The sequence below is a fragment of the Fukomys damarensis genome, unplaced genomic scaffold (genome assembly GCF_012274545.1).
Source record: "Fukomys damarensis isolate Sample0158 unplaced genomic scaffold, DMR_v1.0_HiC HiC_scaffold_29, whole genome shotgun sequence".
NCBI classification, from domain to species: Eukaryota; Metazoa; Chordata; class Mammalia; order Rodentia; family Bathyergidae; genus Fukomys; species Fukomys damarensis.
The window spans coordinates 30,216,871-30,237,047 of record NW_022900941.1 but is presented as its reverse complement, the minus strand read 5'-3'; the positions used below and the strand labels follow the sequence as shown (position 1 = coordinate 30,237,047).

General features: G+C 40.5%; 1 protein-coding gene across 1 annotated transcript in view; it reads right to left on the bottom strand.

Annotated features, from left to right (window-relative positions):
- Kif5c (kinesin family member 5C) overlaps positions 1 to 20,177 on the bottom strand; it is a 148,275-nt gene that overhangs the window by 32,452 nt on the left and 95,646 nt on the right. The window contains exons 12-17 of the mRNA XM_010620975.1: positions 18,653 to 18,828; positions 14,101 to 14,169; positions 11,915 to 12,121; positions 9,700 to 9,846; positions 4,186 to 4,374; positions 1,003 to 1,120 (exon numbers count right to left, since the gene is read on the bottom strand). Coding sequence (XP_010619277.1) covers positions 1,003 to 1,120; positions 4,186 to 4,374; positions 9,700 to 9,846; positions 11,915 to 12,121; positions 14,101 to 14,169; positions 18,653 to 18,828 — 906 coding nt within the window. The remainder of the gene's footprint in view (positions 1 to 1,002; positions 1,121 to 4,185; positions 4,375 to 9,699; positions 9,847 to 11,914; positions 12,122 to 14,100; positions 14,170 to 18,652; positions 18,829 to 20,177) is intronic.

The window sequence follows — 20,177 nt, the reverse complement described above, 5'->3', positions numbered from 1 at the left end:
CACTTGCGAGGCAGGTGGCAAGACCACTGAGCCAAATTCCCAGGCCTGGTTTATTGAATTTTTTTTTCCTCATTGAGTTTATTGCTACTTTTTAGGTACACAGTACAGTTCCATTCATCATTGGGATCTTGTACCTTTACATGACAGGTCTTGGTTCTCATTTTTTCCCCGTGTGTCATATATTTTTAACCCTTTTCTAGTTCTGCATTTCTACTTACCTCTCTGATCTTCTTTGCCTCTTTATTCACATATAAAGTGTTTTCTATTCATCAGGTACCAACCGTCAAAGGGAAGAGCTCATTCAAGGGCAGCATTCATCATTGGGATCTTGTACCTTTACATGACAGGTCTTGGTTCTCATTTTTTCCCCGTGTGTCATATATTTTTAACCCTTTTCTAGTTCTGCATTTCTACTTACCTCTCTGATCTTCTTTGCCTCTTTATTCACATATAAAGTGTTTTCTATTCATCAGGTACCAACCGTCAAAGGGAAGAGCTCATTCAAGGGCAGAGGGTGCCAGGTTAGCGATGGTGGGAACTCAAACTTTATATTGAGAGCAACAGAATTGGAGGGAAGGATGCAGCACAAAACGGAATTTGAATTTTAACACTCTGCAGTGGGACACAGCACGGTGGCAAGCTCAGAGCAAACAGGGCACAGGTCTCCTCAGGAGACACAGAAAACCGTATTTCTCAATGCTCCTGCATAGTGGCCATGAGATAAAACAGCAGCACCGAGGGAAAGCTGCAGGCTGAAGGAACAGGCCTTGGTGACTGAGGAGGACAGTAGGGCCAGGGGGATTCTGGCTCAGACGGGTGCACTGAGACAACGAACAGATTCTGGGGTGCAACCGTCTTCTACAACTTTCTCCTTTTCTTTCTTCAAGTTCTACTATTGATTTTAGTGGAAATGAGTGAAACTAAACATCATGACTCCAGCTAACTAGAGTTTGTCCGATTTAGATCAAGCGTTTGACACCTGCAAAGTCGCTGAATATTTACCTTGGGCCCGGAGCTTGGCCAGCTCTTCGCTAAGGGAGTCTTGGGACTCTTCCAGCTGTCTCCGCTTTTGTTCCATGTTTTGCATGTAGTCTGTCAAGGATTTGATCTTGGCTTCATGCTTCAACAAGAAAACAAGTCAAAGAGAAGAGTGACTGACTGGCAAGTGGCACGCCCAGCCTGCCTGGGACTGTAGGATAGTAAAAGACAACAGAGAAGATGCTCTTGTGCTCCCGTCCTGAGCACCAACACCAAATGGTGCATATTCTGTTTGCCCTAGATTTGAAGGAACCAAAGCCCACACTGGTTTTCCTCCTCATAGATAAATGTGCTGCTTGGCTGGGGTTGTAGCTCAGTGGCAGAGCACTCACTTGGCATGTGCAAGGCCCTAGTTTTGATCCCCAGTACTGGGGTGGGGTGTGAGGGCAGGGAAGAGAAGGGGCTAGAAAAATGTCCAGGCTGAAGGCCTCATTTTCTGAACACGTACCATTAAATTCCACCTTCAAATATTGTATGTTTTTCTTCTTCTGTCCTTCAAACACTCCAACGCCTGTCTCAACGCCTGTCTCAAGGACTTTGCATTCTACATTTCCCTCTTTCTGAGCAGTTTCCTTCCCACCAGTACCCCCAACACACACACACACACACACACACACTCATGTACACGCCTCCTGGCTAGCTTATCACATATACCCCAACATTTTCTTATAGCACTTGTACATGATTTACTTTATTTCTTTTTGCTTGTTAGCTCCGTAAAGGAACAGAGTACACGCTTCAGAAATATCAGTGGGAATAATAAATGAATGACGAGTGCATGGAGCTGAGTGGCTGAGCGGGGACCTGGCAGCTCCTCGCCAGATGGAACGTACAGCACGCTTCCCCATCAGCTCCAGGGAGCTCACTTTAGGCAAGAAGACCCTGCACTGTGTTCTAATGACATAAGTTCTTTAGGAAAATACACTTCAGTTGGAGCAATTATTTGGTAAGGATAGCATTTGGGAAGACGATGGGTACAAAGAAGACAGCATTTATGCTGGAAATATTCTGACAGATCTTTAGATCATATCAGAAAATAGATCTAAAGTTTCGATGTTTTCAACCCCAGGAAATAACTACTGAATTCTTGACTGTGTGTAAATCACAGCACAGCACGAAATCACACCTAATGGAAAACTGCGTTTGTCACTAACATAAAAAGACCTTTCTAAGTTAACCCCCAAACCTCCTAATCTTCTTGACTCAGATCTCATGTAGCAAAGTCAGTGTCACCATGAAGTCGGGCCGCGGGTCCTCATCCATCTACACAGAGTACCGCGGACCCGGCCCCACAATTCCGTCACAGGTGGGAGAGGGACATGGAGCCAGCGCGTCCGGCTGAGAGAGGAAGACCCTGCCACCACGGCCTCTGCTCGTGCCCTTGCCTCGGCCCCCAGATGTTACGGACACGACTGCCCAGAGTGCACGCTGCTGGTGTCACGGGAGATCTAGAGGCGGGAACTGAGGCGCGCTGCTCCCTGAGGTTTACCGCTTTTCTTCTCCATTGTCATTAGTTATAAAAATGTCTTTATAAATGACAATAATCATAAATTATAAAGCATATAGCAAGTCTAGAAAAGTAGTATAAATTTCACCCAGCAACCACTCACAGTTATCACCTATTTTCCCTTTCTATGCCAGGCCTTAGCTGTGGAAAAATATATTTTTTAAAGCTGCAAAGCACAGCATAGATATAAGTGCACATTTTCATTTTCACTTAACTTTATGTAATTATATTTTCCAAATGGCTAGGTTTTATAGATTTTTCATAAGAGCGTCATAATATTCTTCCATGTAGCCTTCTTATTGGTCTATCAATGGACAGCTGGGTAATTTATTTTATTACATCATAAAATCACGCTGTATTCAACAGTTCTCATGTAAGCATTTAATACTTTTAATCAAGAAATGATAAAGTATACAAAAATAAATTTTTTCATTGTCATTACCAATAAAAAATAGTATAAGTGAAATCACTGGACCAAAATGTGCTTCCATTTTTATGGTTTTGTATTTCCCAGATGTTTCCAAAAGGACTGGCCAAATTATACAACACATAAGTTCACTGTCACACAGCAGCACTGAATAAACCTTTTCAGTGCCTTTGTGCCTATTATATCAATTATCAAATTGAACCTGGTCGTTCCATTTTAGACAAGACAATTAGAGATGTTTCTGTGACTACTTATTATTATGCCTAACAATATATCTAAATGAAGCATTTTTTTGTCCGACTTTCAGGATAGTTTGACGCACCAGCCCATGTTGGTATCACTGGCGGTTTTCATGTTTGTTATAAAGCAATGAACTCCACACAATTGAGCCAGTCATGCAAAATTCAGACCCAAATGGAAAGCTTAGATATCCCTGGAACCTCAAGAAACTGAGTTGCTGTTTGCTGAAACTACCTTCCTAAAATGAAAATGTCATTCCAATGGGAAGAAGAGAAGTTCTGTTCACTGAGCACATAAAATGTAGCCTTTGGCTTGAAAAAACCCTGAAGACATAAGCTTAATGTTCAAACACTTTGGTTTGGGTCCCAATTTTACCATTACTCACTGGCTACATATGTTTAGACAATATATTTAATCCCAGTCCGGTTTCCTTATTGGGAAAAGAGGAACAGTAATAAAACCTGCCTACCGAGACTTTTTTAAGATCAAGTGAGATAACTCATGTAAATTGCCTAGCACCATGTATAGCACACAGTAAACAGTAACATTTAGCTGCTGCCACTACTTTAATATCATTAATAATACTTTTTAATGAGTCCAACACTATGATTAGCATAATAAATAATGTTAAAATTAGTAGCAGCAGTAGTTTCTGTATCTGACACTGTACCTGTGGTATAGAGTAAAACATGTAGAAATGTTGATAGGAGTTTTACAGATTCTACCGATCTTGCCCATACATCATTCTACTCTAGTCAGCTATCCATCCATCAAGAGATGGAGAGAGAAAGATATACTCTTCAAAAAGAAAGATGACTCAAGAGAATTCACAGAATTCATACAGCAAAATCTAGCCTGAAGAATAAACGCGGGCTGCCACTGGCCGAGGAGCCTGTGCTTGTGTAACACGAAGTGCACAAACCATCGGGATTCCCCAGACGTCACGGCGAGGTGAGGGAAAAGCACGGCCCACCTGAGAGATGAGCAGCTGGCAGGCTGCCAGCTCCCGCTCGCTAGCATTCATCTTCCTGTTGGAGTCCATCTGGGCACTCTCAAGCTGTTTGCTGCGGTTCACCAGGGACTTGACTTCCGACTTCATCTTGCTGATGTACAGGCGGGCCATGGTGAATTCCTCTTCAATGACTCCGTTCACATCTGCCAACTGAGCACAGGAGGGAACACACTCAAATATTGCCTACAGATAGATAGACAGATAGATATTTTACCTACCTTCAGGTATGACTTAGAGTTTTAGTTAAGAATCTCTAATCATAGGGGAAGGTGAAAATTACTATACATTCAACCCCCAATTCTCTGGAATCATGGGTAAAAATGCCAACAGAAAACCTCTGCCAAATATTATTTTCAATTAATTAGATATTTATTGCAATTGATTTGAAGGATTAAAGAAATGACATCCAATGAAAACACTGAAGAATTTAAAAAGAAAATAACTCTGAAGAAGTACTCTACTCTGTCATACATCTCCGTGATAGCAATGAGATCTGTTCCTACAGAGAACCCTTAATCCCTATAAAAATTCAAGCATTCGCCATATTCTGCTTATTCAGGGGGAGAAACAGTCTAATGCTTTGAATGTTTCTATTTTTAAAATAACTGAAATAAAAAAGACTTTCTACATAGTCTTCAAACAATCTAATGAATAGGAATGTACTCTTCATTCCAAAGCCTCCTTTTGATGAAGGTTTTTCTATGCATGACTTTTCACTGCTGTCAATGTATTTTTTCTTACTTTTTCATGCCTGTTTTTCCAAGCACTCAGTTGTCTTGCTAATTATTTAGGATCATTTGAAGAACATCGGTCTAAGTTTACCTAGAAAATTTTGAAGGTACTCCTGCATTTTGTATAATTGGTTGCTAATTTTCAGAGCTCTACTGGAAATAAAAACTGTAGCAAGATATTTGGGACAGAAGCCCAGTTACTTAAATGCAGTTACTGTACACGTGAGCCCCGCAGGGGCGACTGATCTAATGAACCAGTAACCGTGTGCATACTTCGATTGACCACCAGAGGGCAGCCTTGCACCTCAGGAAAAGACAAAGCGCTAGCCACACTCTAGTTGCTGGAGGCTGGCTCCAATTGGCTCAAAACAATGACACCAACTGTAGTTTTCGTACAGTATACTCTTACTGCCCAATTGTGTCACTGTCATCATCAACTCATTATATTAACTATTTTTTTAGTAGACATTTAAGAGCTACTAACATAAAATTGAGTATCATGCTTGAAAATTATTAGCCAATAGGAAGTACACTGGACAGTGTTAAGTACTGCAGCACCCAATTTCCCATCATAACTATCAGCGACGGTACCTATTAGTGATGTCAACATCAAGCAATAAATGCAGAATCACTGTTAACAGTAATGCAACACAAGGACCAGCTGTAACTCTTTCCATCATGAATGTTCCAGCTAAGCTAGTCAGTTGCATGTGTATTTCTGACTGCCAAATATTTTCCTACCGATACTGCTCTTCCTTACATTGTTTTTTCAATCCAACAGCACAGACATACAAGGTGAGAAAAGTCTGAAGTTTAAATTTAGTTTTGTTCTTCTGTCTCTATCATTGGCCCAGCAGGGAGTGAGGATGAAAATCACCGTTCCCCGACCAGCTGTATCCCATACTTGGCTCTGCTTCTGGAGAAAGATAAAGAGTATCCATGCTCTCCATGTGGAACTCACTGCTCTGGTGGGAAAAGGCCACTGCGCCAACAGCTTGGGCACCCTAGAAAGAAAACAAACCCCTCTGCTCTAGGGCTGGCAAGGCCAGGCCCCAGGTAAGCAGAGGATGAGTAAATATATACCCATAAAATGATGGGATTCCTGCAAAGTGAGAGCCAGGCAGTTCTTCCTCCCAAAAGGGACCATGACTTCTTAAGCTTACTTTGTCTTAGAAGGTCTAAAGGAGACTAAGTCTGTGCCTGATGAGAAAAAACAATATGCCAAATAAATGGTTTCTGACTATGAGATTTCTTACCACTGCAAAGTTCATAAACTTAGTGGTTTCATGTTCAAGAGTTTCCAGCAATTCCAGGACACTGGTATTTCACAAAGAATGATCAGAGTTTGCTACCAAAATGTTATTCTAACTCATGAAGGACTGACAACGCAACCAGCTGTATGTACAAGGCAGTGTGATCCAGGACCAATGACCAACACAGCAGAAAAGACCACACCATCAGGAAATCCCAGTGAAAGATGCGCCTGCCCCTTCCACCCGGTGCAGAGAGGGAGTCACCCCTGCCTCCTCTCTAAGTCTCCAGAGCATAAAGTGATTGTGCAGTACAAGGAACTAATGCCACTTCCAAGGCAAGTGAAAGGTAAGTGAGGGGAGTGTTCACATTCTCAAGCATGAAAGTCAGAAAGGGACAAAGAGAAGTCAGCACGACTCCAAAGAGAAGCAGTCAATCCAATGCATTTCATTTATTCTACCTCAAATTTAACTTACTATTATTTTTATTGAAACGTAATAATTATCTGTATTTTCTCACTTTTCTACAGTTTGTGGCTAGACTTCTAGATACTTTTGTTTTAACGTACACCCAGCAACACAAGTATTTGAAAGAGGGGCTCATTAATAAGATAAAGCTAACACTGGGTTCGTCTTGTTCCGTGGACTAAACAAAACACTGCCTGGATCCTAATATGTTTCAAGACTGAACTGAGGTAGGGAAATATGGAGGGCTTTGTAGTTGTTATTTCCTGGGAAATAACAGTGTTTTGTTAAGTATCTATAGCTATAATGATAAACATAACAAATACGTGTAGAAGTCCTGTCATTTCTGAGCTGTTAAGCTTTGAGATTTTTATCTGGGCTCATCTCATCATTTAACAAATTAGGAAAATGAAGCAGAAGTAACACATTAACTTGCCCAAAATCATGCAACTCTTCTGTTAATTTCACTGCCCTAACAATTAAATCACAATTATAAGAAAAAAAAAACACAAAACATTTTAAGAATATGACTCTTTATAGGTGAGAGTTATCAATAAAATTAACTAGGGCATAGAGCCGGGCGTGGTGGTGCACGCCTGTAATCCCAGAATTTGGGAGGCTGAGGCAGAAGGATCACCACAAGTTCAAGGCCAGCTGGGGCTACATAGTGAATTCCAGGGCAGTCTGAACTGCATAGTGAGACCCTGTCTCGAAAATCAAAAACAAAACAAAACAACAACAACAAATTAACTGGGGCACTCACTGTCTAGAATCTTAATCACAAAAACATCCAATTGAGTATTTAAAAATAATCTCAACCATACTTTGGATTCCCAAAGGTAAAGACACCTTTTTAAATGCCAGAGCACCCAGACACTCTGATTTCATTAGCATTTTCATCAGCACTATTTTAAAACACAGCATAAAAATACCTTCCTTTATCATTAACTGCAGCAGGCGCCAACATCCCATAAATCAACACCACCTTCATATTGTGAGAGCCATTTAATCAACCCAATGTCAGCATTTTATTGCTCTACACCGACATATGGTTCTAAAAATTAAATCCTCAAATATAAAACCACCAAACTGGAACTTAATAGGTTTAACCCTATAGCAGCTGAATGTAGCATATTTATAGTATATAACAGAGTACAGAATTCTGTGCTAAATTTAAATTCATTCACAAGGATTCATGAAATGTTCAGTTACAATAAAAGTGCCTTGTAAGAATGATTACCTCCCCGAGAGGTTACTCAATCTGAGCCTAGACCTGACACAACATTCACAGGCTACTTTACTTTCTCAGAAGTGGTCTATAAATGGAAACCTAACCTTGAGAGCCTTTTCTAGAATTAAATCCTAACTCACAACCTGAATGTTCCCACTAAGCAAACTGGTGGAGAATTCAGCCTTGTAAAAAGCAAAATGTCCAAACTAAAAAAATATCCATTCCAGAGATTTGTGAGAAGGTAAGCAATCCAACACCACTTCCCAGCTTGACAAAATCAACATACATTTATCAATAACTACACAATTCAAGGTAGATTATTTCAAAGCCATGGTCATCAAAGTACTGTGTATTGGCTTAAAGGACAGACACCAGATACAAGGGCCGGGAATTTGGCTCAGTGGTTCCACTGTCTGCCTCGCAAGCGCAAAGACCCTAGTTCGATCCCTGGTACCAAAAAATAAAAAAAAAAGAGAGAGAGAGAGAGACCAGATACAGCCCCACATGCTTTTGGGGCTAGTGGAAATGCTAATTTTCTTAAGGGCTGGTGATGGTTTCATACATATACAAACATGTCAAACGTTCCTAAACTGTCTACTTTAAATACATGAAACTATTTTAATGTCATTTAGACCTTAGTAAAACTTTTTTAAAATGTCTCCACTTTATTTTTGTAGTTAATGATATTGACTTCTCTATAATTTTAGCAAATTGTCAGCTATTCTTGGCTAATAGTATTTTTATTTTCTTTTTTCCCTCCAGCCTCAGCTTCTGGAAAGCTTTGTATCACCCTTATTCCCCCCACCTCTCTTCCTTACTATCAGGAAATCCTGTGTTTAGAACTCCAGGGGATTAGTGATGATCATTTTGAGCTGATTCTAGTAAACCTATTCTTTTTTCTGCTTTCCCAGCTTCCCTTTCCTAAAAGTTTGGTTTGGTCATGAATCCAGTTCTGGCCAGTGAGGTATAAGGGTAGGTGTACTAAGGACTTAGGGAACATATTTCCCTCCTGGATGAAAGTAATCAGCCTTTTTAGCCCACCATGCTTAGGAAGTGGTTGAGTGTGGATGGAACGACTGAAGTTATACAGCTGTCTTGCTACCATGACAGAAAAATAATAAGGATACTTTTTGTAAAATAGGATGAGGACAGCAGAAATGAAATAGAGAAAAGGGCTGGGTGCTTGCTGCTGAGCCACTTCACTGAATCAAAATCTGCTTCTCAAACTTTAGTAGGAATCTTGTTAAAATGCAGATTATGGTGTAGTGGGTCTGAGGTGGAGCCCCAGAGTCTTTGCCAGGAAGTCCCCAGGGTTGTAGATCACACTGAATACGAGACTCCCGACTTTGCATATTGTGGATAATTAACTGGGCTTTTATTTCTTAAGCCACTGTTACAATCCCATTACTTTCAGCTGCAAACTTCCCTAATTCATACTGATTTGTCTGAGACTTTTCACTGCACTGGGTTCTTATGGAAAACAAGCAATATTCTGAGACTAGAACTGTTACGTGAGCAATCTAATTCCAAACTTCTGTGACACTGGCAAATAAGACTGAGGAATAAAACAGTTGACATAAAGCTAACCAAGATCTGAAGATGGTCCCTAAATTTGAAAGGCAAATTCTTTTTCTCACCCTCACGGGGCGACACTCAGTCAGTCAGTCCTTTTCCATTCATCCCAATATTTCCCGGCATGTGGCCCGTGCTAAACCCCCGATTCTTAAGAGAATTAAATGTAACTCAGGATAATAGCAAGAATAGGTAGAGAAGATAAAGGGATAAGGGGGCTGCTTACAGTCTTCACATCATTGGTGCCAATAATTCCACCTATCTCCCCCAGATCCTTCAACAGCAAGTTCAAGATCTCAGTAGCTCTCTTTTTCTGGTGGTTGCTAAGCTCCTGTAGCTGGCTCAGCTCTCTCTGTGTGGTTGTCAGTGTAGTCTGAAAAAACAAATTCCAACCACAAATTAAAAGGGTTGCCCATCAATTTCAAACATACAATATCACAAAGTATAGTAGCTTTGTGTACGATGGATTTCTTTTACCATTTTCCTGTGCTTTCACAAGTCTTTTTAAGGCAGACTGTGATGTAACACTGCCTTCTTCGATGAAAAGAGGAACTTCATATTAACAAGTATTTTGTACTGCCAGATATATTATGTTTACATCAGATGATAACTTCCAGGTCAGTGAAATAAGTCATCAAAAGCATCCTAAAATGGAGCACCTCGATGAATATCTTCACTCACCTCTCCCTGCCCACCAGATCTTCTGCTTCAGTTCACTTTGTATAGTTCAGGGTCTAAACGTAGCTACAAGTGCTCCATTTCCCCTCTCAAAGAACCCTGGTCTCTGGGCCACTTTCAAATTCCCACCTATTTCATAATAATGAGTAGATCTCAGATAACATGGCCCAGAGAAACTCTAATGAGTTTAAGAAACAATTTAGAAAACTTTTCTAATCTTCAGTGAAGTTGAATTAAACATTATTTATCTTTTCTCAAAATTAGTTGAGCTCAAAAATAGCTTCTCCATATACAGCAAACTCATCTCTTTTCCATCCTTCATGCACATGACCAAAAGGTATATATTTTTACTAACTCTTGACATCAACAAAAGAGCCATCTTTTGATGTCATGGTATAAACTTCACCAAAAGGACCTAATTCCCCTACTCCGAAAGCTGAAGAGCTTCATTCAAAGGTATTTATTCAATTCTCCCATATAAAGCCAATTTATTAGCACATTTTTTAATGAGCTCACTAAAAATAGTACTCTAAACCAGTCTACAAATATTTTGGCTTGAGAGAAAGTAAGAACTCCATTCTGGAAAGTGTTTCATTGTTTTGAAAAGCAAATACCTAAAGTTTCCTGCAGAAAACACTAAGTAGAAAAGATATGTCTCCTTTCCTAAGTGGTTTCTAGGTGGATCCATTTTGTTTGGTTTGGCATTGTCAGCAGCCATTTCAAGCCTTTTAAATCCCAGCAGCTGTCCCATCTTGGGAAGCCATTAGAAAGGTCTTCCTTCGTATAGCTGAATGTATGAAGCGGGTGTCATTTCCTATCAGCTCCACGGGTCGGCAAGACAATTCTTTCCTGCCCTATCTGCTGCCTCTCCTTATCCAGAAGGACTGGATGTTTGTCACAAAGTGGGCTGGCCATGCTCCCATGACTCTAGGCCACTGGGCAGAGGTGCCCAAGGCAGCAGGTTATAGCCACCAGCTTCTCCACCGCCCACTTTCTGAGGAGGAAAAGACACAGCCACTGCCAGCCACCTTGCCCAGTGCTCACTGGACCTGCGGCCTGTCCCGGTTTGCTGCACAATACCCGCCGCACCTTTCACTGAGAGAATGTGAAAATGAGGAGAGGCGCAGACTGAAAGCCTGGATTAAAACAGGACAGCAAACAGGGACAGCTAAGTACCTAGCTCCTAGCGGATAACTACGAGAAGAAGCTGAGGGGACGGGATCTCCCTCAAGAGGGAGTGAACAAGAATGAAGTTCATTCCTTTTGTGGACGCCCCGCTCTCACCCAATCGTAACAACACTTCAGGATGAAGTACTGATGTTGTCGTATACACACAGGTCGGTGCTGAGGGCTTCCCATAAACTGTTATTACCAAGGAGCATGTTACTACGGTGTTTAGAGGTAAAATAATCAATATTCAAGAAGTTCAACTGTCTTGATTAAGGCTTCAAAGTTATGAAGTCAAAATTTTAATTAGGACTTTTCTAGCTCCAAAATTTGCACTCTCTTTGTTTTCTACATGGCATCCCTACCATTGCTACAAATTCTCTGCATGTAAAATAGTTGTGACATGCAGTTCCAGGACAAGTGGACAAAAGTCATTTCTAGAAATTATTCAATTATTTAAGGGACCTCAGGAAAGTTTAACACGGGCTAAGCAGTCAGTCAACTGAATTCCTATACAGCATCTGTCAACAAACATCAATACAAGTACAAAAGTGGCAGCCAAGGAAGTCCCACCCCCCAGATACAAACGCTCCAACCGTTTTCTGGGCCAGCTCATCTGTCAGCTGCTCATTGGCCCTGGTCTTATCCTCCACCTCCTGCGACTTCTGGTCGTAATTGACAGCCAGCTCCTCCAGGGCCTGGAGAACTTCTTTCACCTCATCTTTGGCAGCTTCATTTTCAATCTGGAGACGGGTCAGCTCCTCCTGGATCTTCTCATAGTCTCTTCTCGTGGAAGCTAAAAGCTAAGGAAATGAAACCAGTGAATCTTCTATTTAAATGTTTATCATTTGTGCTCTATCCAAAACAAATTTAAAATCAGATATAAGAAAACAGTTTGGAAAAGTTAACGGTGACAGGAAACCCTACTTTCTGTATATTGCAGATATTAGGTTTACTTTTGAAATTATTTTTAAAAATCTATTCTTAAACAACCAGAAGAAAAAGAAACAATGAAAATTGTTTTTTTCCCTTTTAGTTTGAAGCTATATATGCTTAAGTCAAAGAATAAATTACACATCAAAAATCAATGTACATTGTAGCTGGCTAGTTATTCCACATTGCAAACATAAGACAGGGAATCATTTCAGAGTAGTTTCTACAAAACTACTTATGTAGATTTTTAAAATATTGTTACAATTTCACATTGTAAACAGGTTGATTTCAAAGTTAACCAAAACTGTATTTAAAAGGGCCGGGATTTAGCTCAGTGGTTCCACCACCTGCTTCACAAGCGCAAGGTCTGAGTTTGATCCCCACACCAAAAATAAATAAATAATATAAATAAAATAAAATAAAATAAAAGGCAGTCAATCGTTTTTTTCTTAAAGTGCATCAAGAATATGTAGAACGACTTACCCCAATACTAACACTAGTGAAAAACAACACCTAGGCATATGGATGCTTTCATTATGTTTGTTCCTAATGTTATTTTTTGATTTTCCTATAACGAATAGAGATATTGCTTTGATAGTATAGGAAAGGAAAATTATTAAAGATTTTGACCTACAATATATAAAGGACACATAGCCGGGGATTTAGCTCAGTGGTGCTGCTGCCTGCCTCAAAATCAGAAGGTCATGAGTTTGATCCCCGATACAAACAAACAAACAAACAAACAAAGGGCCAGGGATTTAGCTCAGTTGCTTCTCAAGTGTAAGGTCCTGCGTTAGATCCCCAGTATCCAAAAAGCAAAAAAGAAGTATATCCCAAGCAGCTGTACCAATGCTGGGGATGTGAAGGAACAGAATGAGAGTCAGAGGGCAGAAAACACTCAGCCAGGGGAAAACCTCAAGTAAAAATCAGTTAAATATGCAGCGAAGTCTAACACTGAATGTTACCAAGGGAAGAGTCTGGGCAGAGGACACAATCACTGCACTGAAGAAATGAAGGGTAACAAGGAACGACAGGGAGAAGAAGGAAAACAGTTACAGGGACAGTTACGTCTGTGGACGGCTGAGGCTGGGGACATCAACCCAAAGCCATCTGCTCTCATCGCCTCATGTGACCCAACTCACAGCATTTTAGCAATGAAACAGAAAGCACCAAAACCGGAAAAACACTTAGATGACCCTCAGCAGGGGAATCACTAATTATCAAGGTCTGATAGATCGGTCGGCTGTCTTTTGTTTAGGTTCCGTTTGTAAAATACTTGACAAAAATAGAATGCAATAAAGACGTTTACTGAAGAACTGAATGCCGTCAGGAGAGACTGAAAATGATCTGCCTCCTTTTTAGAGTATCAAATATATGCTCACGCAGCAGGGCCCCTTTTGTCTTTGCTCTCCCCTCGTCTACCTTCCACATTTGATTTGGGTTTGGGCTTGTCTTTTCCCCTCACGGGACAGCAGGAGAACATGGTCCCTGTTAAAGACCAGAACCAGCTGATATGTGGAGGTGAAACAGCCACATGCAGTGGTGGAGTTGAGGAGGTAGAGCCATTCTTTCTTGCTCAGACACCAAGACAGAGGTCTCTGCTTTTTCAAGACTAAGTATAACAAGCAGCTGTTTACTCTGAAAACTCCAGACCTCTACAAAGTCAAACATTTGTAAATGTCTAAATTCAGCCCAAACCGGCTTTTAATGGGCATTGAAGGGAAATCTACCAAGATATTTCCAAATGATTCAGTGATTTTGAAAACATTCTTAGCAAACTGAATTTCTGGAACAGACATCGACTACAGAGTAATAAACTTTGTAGAGAAGAATTTACTGCATTCTTTACCTCATCCTGATCCAACATCTGTTGCTTTAGCTTTTCAGCCAGCTGGCTCTGTTGGTTAATTTCATCATCCTGAAATGAAACATCATGTTTAATTTTCTTTGTTAGTTATGTCAGTTTTGATACCCTAGTTTTCTGAGGATAGCAAGACACTAAGATACCAGTCATAAGAGATCAAGAATCAGAGAAACAGGGCATGGGAACTGCAAGGGATTTTGGAGGTTTCTCTCCAGTTCAAAGATGCTAACAAGGAATTTCTAATTCAAAAATTAAGCAGGTGAACCTCTAACCATCTGTGCTGTAATATACTAACGTCCCAGATAGGGTGATGTCCCAAACACATCAGTGACCAGGAATACTGCCACAGGATGGGAAAGACACATTTATTTCCACATCAAATCTTTTACTTAGAAAGACTGGAAAAGTCATTTACTAAAGAGTTTATCTTTGCATTGTCAGATCTCCCTCTTGACTGGAAGTTAATTTTCTTACCAATTTTTTAAAACTGTGAAGGCAGCTGGGGAGCACAGTGTTAATGCTTACTTCCCAGGCTGTTGCTGACTTGGGAGGTGCAGTGTGCTCTCCTTTCCTTTCTGCCACTAGGTGTTGCTGCCACAAAAGTTAAGACAAGTCCTTGCCCACCACTCCCTGCGGGCACCAATATCTTGGCCTCTCCCTCGATACCATCCTCCCCAGCGCAGGCGATGATGGCTAACTGCATGAAATACTCAGTCTTTGCTGCAACACTTTTACCATTTCAAATGAAATTTTAAGCACAACCTATGAAAAAATGATAGCCTGGCTTCCATTTGCCTTGTTAGAAATAGGAGAAAAATTCTGTTTGATGACACTTTTTGGATCTATACCCCAAGCAGAGTCAAATCCAGTTCTGTATTATTCAGTTCTTCTTTGTGTCAGGTCCTGCTGAGGTGCTCTCATCAGCAGCCCATAAAAAGCCCCCGTATTATGCTTTCTGCCCTTCCCACAGGTCAGGTAAGTGAAGCCGGCCTATGTAACTACGTCAGTTTTCCATGGGTGGTCCCCAGCCTGTTTGGTGGCACCTATACATATGTTTGAATCAGGTTAACTCAGTGTCACAAACTAATGCTTTCCAAAGAGCAAGAATATTATAAAATCGGTAGTATAGGCTCTGCGTCTCCTTCTCTTTTGTATAGACCATTCTTTGCCTCCTCTGCTCAAAAAAATCTTATTTCCAATGATTTTTTTTATACCAATATTTCTACAAAAGACTGATGCCATTCCTCCCTAAATCAGATTCCTGGCAAGAGAATCAGGGAAATTACACCAGAATGAAACCAAGAGGGAAAAAAAAGGTACTTCTCCAACCAACAGACTATTTTGTAAGACATATTTCTCTTCTACTTTAGAGATTTTGCATGTCAGTTACCAGAAACAATTTTGTGTTTGTGCTTCTCAACACATAAATATTAAACAACTTAACATAAAAGACCCAAGGAGTTTAACATCAGGGAGCCACCATCTTTCCCCACTGGGACAAATGAACAACACTCCAAGAGTTAGAAATATCGAGAGAAAAGAAACAGTGGTGTGAACTCTTTGTTCTTCTACAGTACTCATTTCAAAGCCTGAAGACTCGGGCTTCCTCCTTGACAGGTGACAAGCTGGGATTCTGAAGGTACAACAAAAAAAAAACAAAGGCCCCTGGCCCAACCTTGAAAAGATGAAGAACAAAGATAAGGATACAATGTGCTGAAGACATTTCCCAAACTGCATTTATCCTTTATGAAAGCATCTTCCTAGGGAATTAGTATGGTTTGTGGTTTCCCTTTTTTTTTTTAATTTCTCAAAATGTTCAGAACAAGGCACGCCACCTGTTCTGTATCTCCATGGGTGAGTGGATGTCTTAGGACACGTTTAAGCATGCTCATTCTGCCGCCGACTAATCAAGATCTAGTTCATGGGTAACAGATTTCAAAACACTTTTCAAAAAATAAATTAGGAGCTGAATTTCCTTGTACATGAAATAGTATGCATAACCCCAGCTGTCAACAGGTCACTGGTCAACTTTAATTATTAAAATGTTTTGTTGCAATGGTAATCAGTGTAAGAAGTAATCTAATTATACTTCAACTTAACTTTTCTTGGATTTTCAATAGTGAGGTAGTATCAGAGAAGTAACTAGAAACAGAAGAGATGGCACCAACACCAATTGGTGTTATTCCTCTGCTTTCAGCCCTACTCAACACCACCACCAGTTTAGTAACTCTTCAGTGTGGCTTCTCCCTCAAGCAAACAGACCCAGAAAAGAGAAGACGAAAAGAGAAGTCTAATAGTTACAGAACATTTGTTCTATACAAGAGGATTTTATTTCCCACTGCAACCTTCTGAAGTGATAGATACAAGTCCCATGCTACAAAGAGGAGAGCACAGTCAACCAGGGCAAGGCACAGACAGGCCCAGGTCTTGGCACTGCTGAGTAGTTGGCCTGGTTCCACAGTGTATGTTTCTCCATCTTACGGCACTGACTTTGGAAAGCGGCTGTCCTTAGACCCTTGGAGAGGCGATAAAGCGGGAAAGAGGGGCAGCCAGGAAGAAAACATGTAGTCTTTCTCCCACTGTACTCTGGAAAGATGCACTGGGGTTGACTAGTTCCTCATGTAAAGGATTTAGGTCAAAATGGGATGAGTGCTAGACTGGAATTCAGAAGACCTGTAACCTCATTTCAACTCTGCACTAGAGGCAGTGTGAAATTGGATAAATCATGTATCCAGTGTAGTAGGCTAATGTCTTACCTATTCCTTGATACTCTCAGTTCTACCATTCAGTGGTCTATGAAGACATTATATCCCAACTTAGGTATTTTCAAAGTATCAAACCACTATATTTCCAGAAGGAAGAAGGTATCTTCTAGAACCTTTGAGAAGACACGTAAGAATGAAGCTAGACAGACATAATCAGGCAGCCCATAGTTAGTCACTGAAGCAGATCACCAGGTTGGATGCCCTCATAAGGCCAAGGCCCTGGGGTTTAGTTTCCTCTCACTCTCTCAGCATTGCACTGTGATGGACCACAAATGCTAATTCAGAATTGCACACCTTACCAGGATCTCAAAGCTTATGCCACAGGAAAATGAAATAACAAAAAACATGGCCATCAGGACAGAGACTGTAGAAGTCACCAAATGAATATCTTAGACAAGGCAATTTGCTGTCTCTAAGACTGGTTCATTGTTACATTTCAGAATGAGACTCTGAAATTTTTCTAAGTCATGAAAGCTCTTCGTGAAACCATGGTAAATTATGCTAATTCTAATATTCTCTGAAGATTTAAAAAACGAGCCCATCAATTCTTAAATGAGAATAAAAATGTATATGGTTTTGCTTTGCTGTTTAAACAACAGAAATTCTTTGGAGAAATTAAGAAGTGAATAAACTTAACTTACAATTGATCTCTTTTTTCTCTCAGTTTGAGGTTTTGCATAAAATAAATGGGTAGAAATTAAAGGTAACAGTATGCCCAGAACATGAAGGGCAAGTGACCCAGTTCCCTGGAGTCTGAATATTTTATTAAATGTGCTTTCAGAAAGGTAGGGTGATCCTGGTTTAATGTTGTAGTTAATATGCAAATTCCCATAAGCAAGCAAGAGCTAGCTTCTTTAAGGCAGCCAGTCACATTCAGCTTGTAAAGGTGACAATAGACTCTGAGCTTTAAAAAGAGAGAAGCTTGTAAGATTAATGGCAACGTTAACATAACCAACCTGTTTCATCCAAGGTAGAGGTGTCCCCAAGCACTCTGAGCTGAACAACAGCAGAAAAAAAATTAGACTAAAAATATGAGCAACCTTGATTAAATGAACTGAAAGGATTTAGAATATTCCAAGGGCAATATGCCAAGATCACGTAAAACCATAAAACATCAACTTAATTTCCTATGCCTCTGGGGTTCCTCACTCGACCTTTATTGGTACATGTTCTTCAACATCTATTTTGTATTTCCTCTTCCAACTTATGAATTTACATGATTGCTTGAGTTCCAAAAGCCTGTCACAAAACTAAACAGCTTTAATTAGCATGTTCCCATCACTTCATCCAATAATCTGCCACTGAAAAGAACTGCCCTGATGAAGTAAGGCCATCAGTCTACACTGCCATTACTTCTCAGCACATAGCTACATGACTAAACTCACTTTTGATTTTTGGGAATCATCACCCTTGCCCAAGATCAGGCACTGTTGATTTTTCCAATAGTGGGATGGGCCCAGACAGAAGAGAGACATAAACAAACGGCAGGTACACTCACACAACTCCTCTCCCTTGCAATAATCAGCTCAGTCCAATTTCTAGAAATAAAAACTCTAAATAGGACCTGTCTGTTTTAACCAACCTCCTTCCAGTCCAATTTCCATGAAGGTTTCTATTCCACATGAAATCAAGCACCCTGAGTTTGCACAATTCGGAGCAAAGATAGGTATTAGGAAGATACGGACCAAGACTAGTCTGCAGTCCTCAAACAGTTCCATGGGGCTTGATGCTATCTGGGTTTATACCAGAGAGAGGACTATAAACCTCTGTACCTTATCATCCAGTTGCCTGTAGAGACTGGAAATCTCTTCATCATACTTCTCCTTCTCCTCTGTAGAAATGCCAGCGACAACAGGAGCAATGTTGTCTATGATGGGTGTATTATCACAGGGCTCCAGATTCTTCTGGTCCTTAGCACTGATCTGTTCATCTTCAGGCACAGCTTCTCCTGCAAAACAGCCAAGATGAGCTGAAGATTAAAGAAATTGAGCATGCAACCCTCCAGGAAGAGTTCTAAAAATAGTCACTGCTGCTAAAAAATACACAGAGGACACACTGAAGAGCTGTTACATACAGCGAAAGTCTGTGTTCCTTCTCTTTGATGAGAAAAGTCATAGTTAATTGACCACAACTAGACTAAAGAAGATTTCCCCTTTCCTTTCGATGCATAACTTAAGTCAACTGGTTCCACTGACTACACAAGCTTGTAAGTAATCCAACTTGTAGCAATGCCTCAAATTTGGGGCATTTATTTTGCTTTTGTTGAGAAATATGCTGGGGCTTTACTAGAATTATATTCTTTCTGGTGACTGATTCAAAGGGAAACATCTCTGAGGCATGCTAATTACCAATTAATTATGTTTCTGTCTCATTAACAGAAACAGCCAAATCAAGGGATACATCACCATTGTTTAAACAGAACACCTTAGGGCCAGAATCCTCAAAACGGGGAATATCTCGGAATCTGCATGAGGAAGTCAGGGCAGCCTGGACACAAGGACTCCTACCAGTGCTGTGCAAATGCACTTTCCACCACCACTTTCTCCCTGAGGTAGTCAGAATTAATTGGCTCTGCTGGACAGTTCAGAGAAAACAATTTCTTGTGATGTCAGGTAGTCCTAGGAAAAGAAAAAGCAGCCAATCTAGAATATCATGCAGAGATCCTACATTCCACTTTCAGTCTGCAGAGTACAGTTTGTTAGGATCTTCAAAAAACACTGCTAAATTTAACAATGCAAATTGAGAAAAAGCTGCAATTCTCAAGTTAGCTAAGGGCTATCCCCAACAAGAAAATCACCTTGCAAAGACACTCCGTGAACTGGATTCTATTGAAAACCACTTGGCCCAACTGAGTCTCTCAACTGTCTTCTTGAAAAGCAAACCCAATTCAAACACATTTTTCCATTAAAATGTTTACCATAACTTCACACTCATTTCACTACAGCCAGTGAATGTTGGTCATGTTCCAAGCCTCACCCAGGTTCACAGCCCATAAAACTCATTTTGTGAAAATTCCCCAGGAAAACTGCCCTGAGCCAAAAAGAAATTAAAAAAAAAAAAAGAAAAAGAAAAATAGAACTGAGATTCTAATCTGTACCTTCATTAGCAGTATACATCGTGCTCCGAGGGACTCACTTGAATATTGCACACTTAATTTCAATGTGAACACAACAACATGTGGTGCCCCAGGTTTGTGGCTTACGTTTCCACGGCTGCACTTGATAATCACAGAGCACTAAGGCCTCCACATCAAGAACAACAGACACAGATAGTTTCACTTTTGTATAAGTTCTGTCT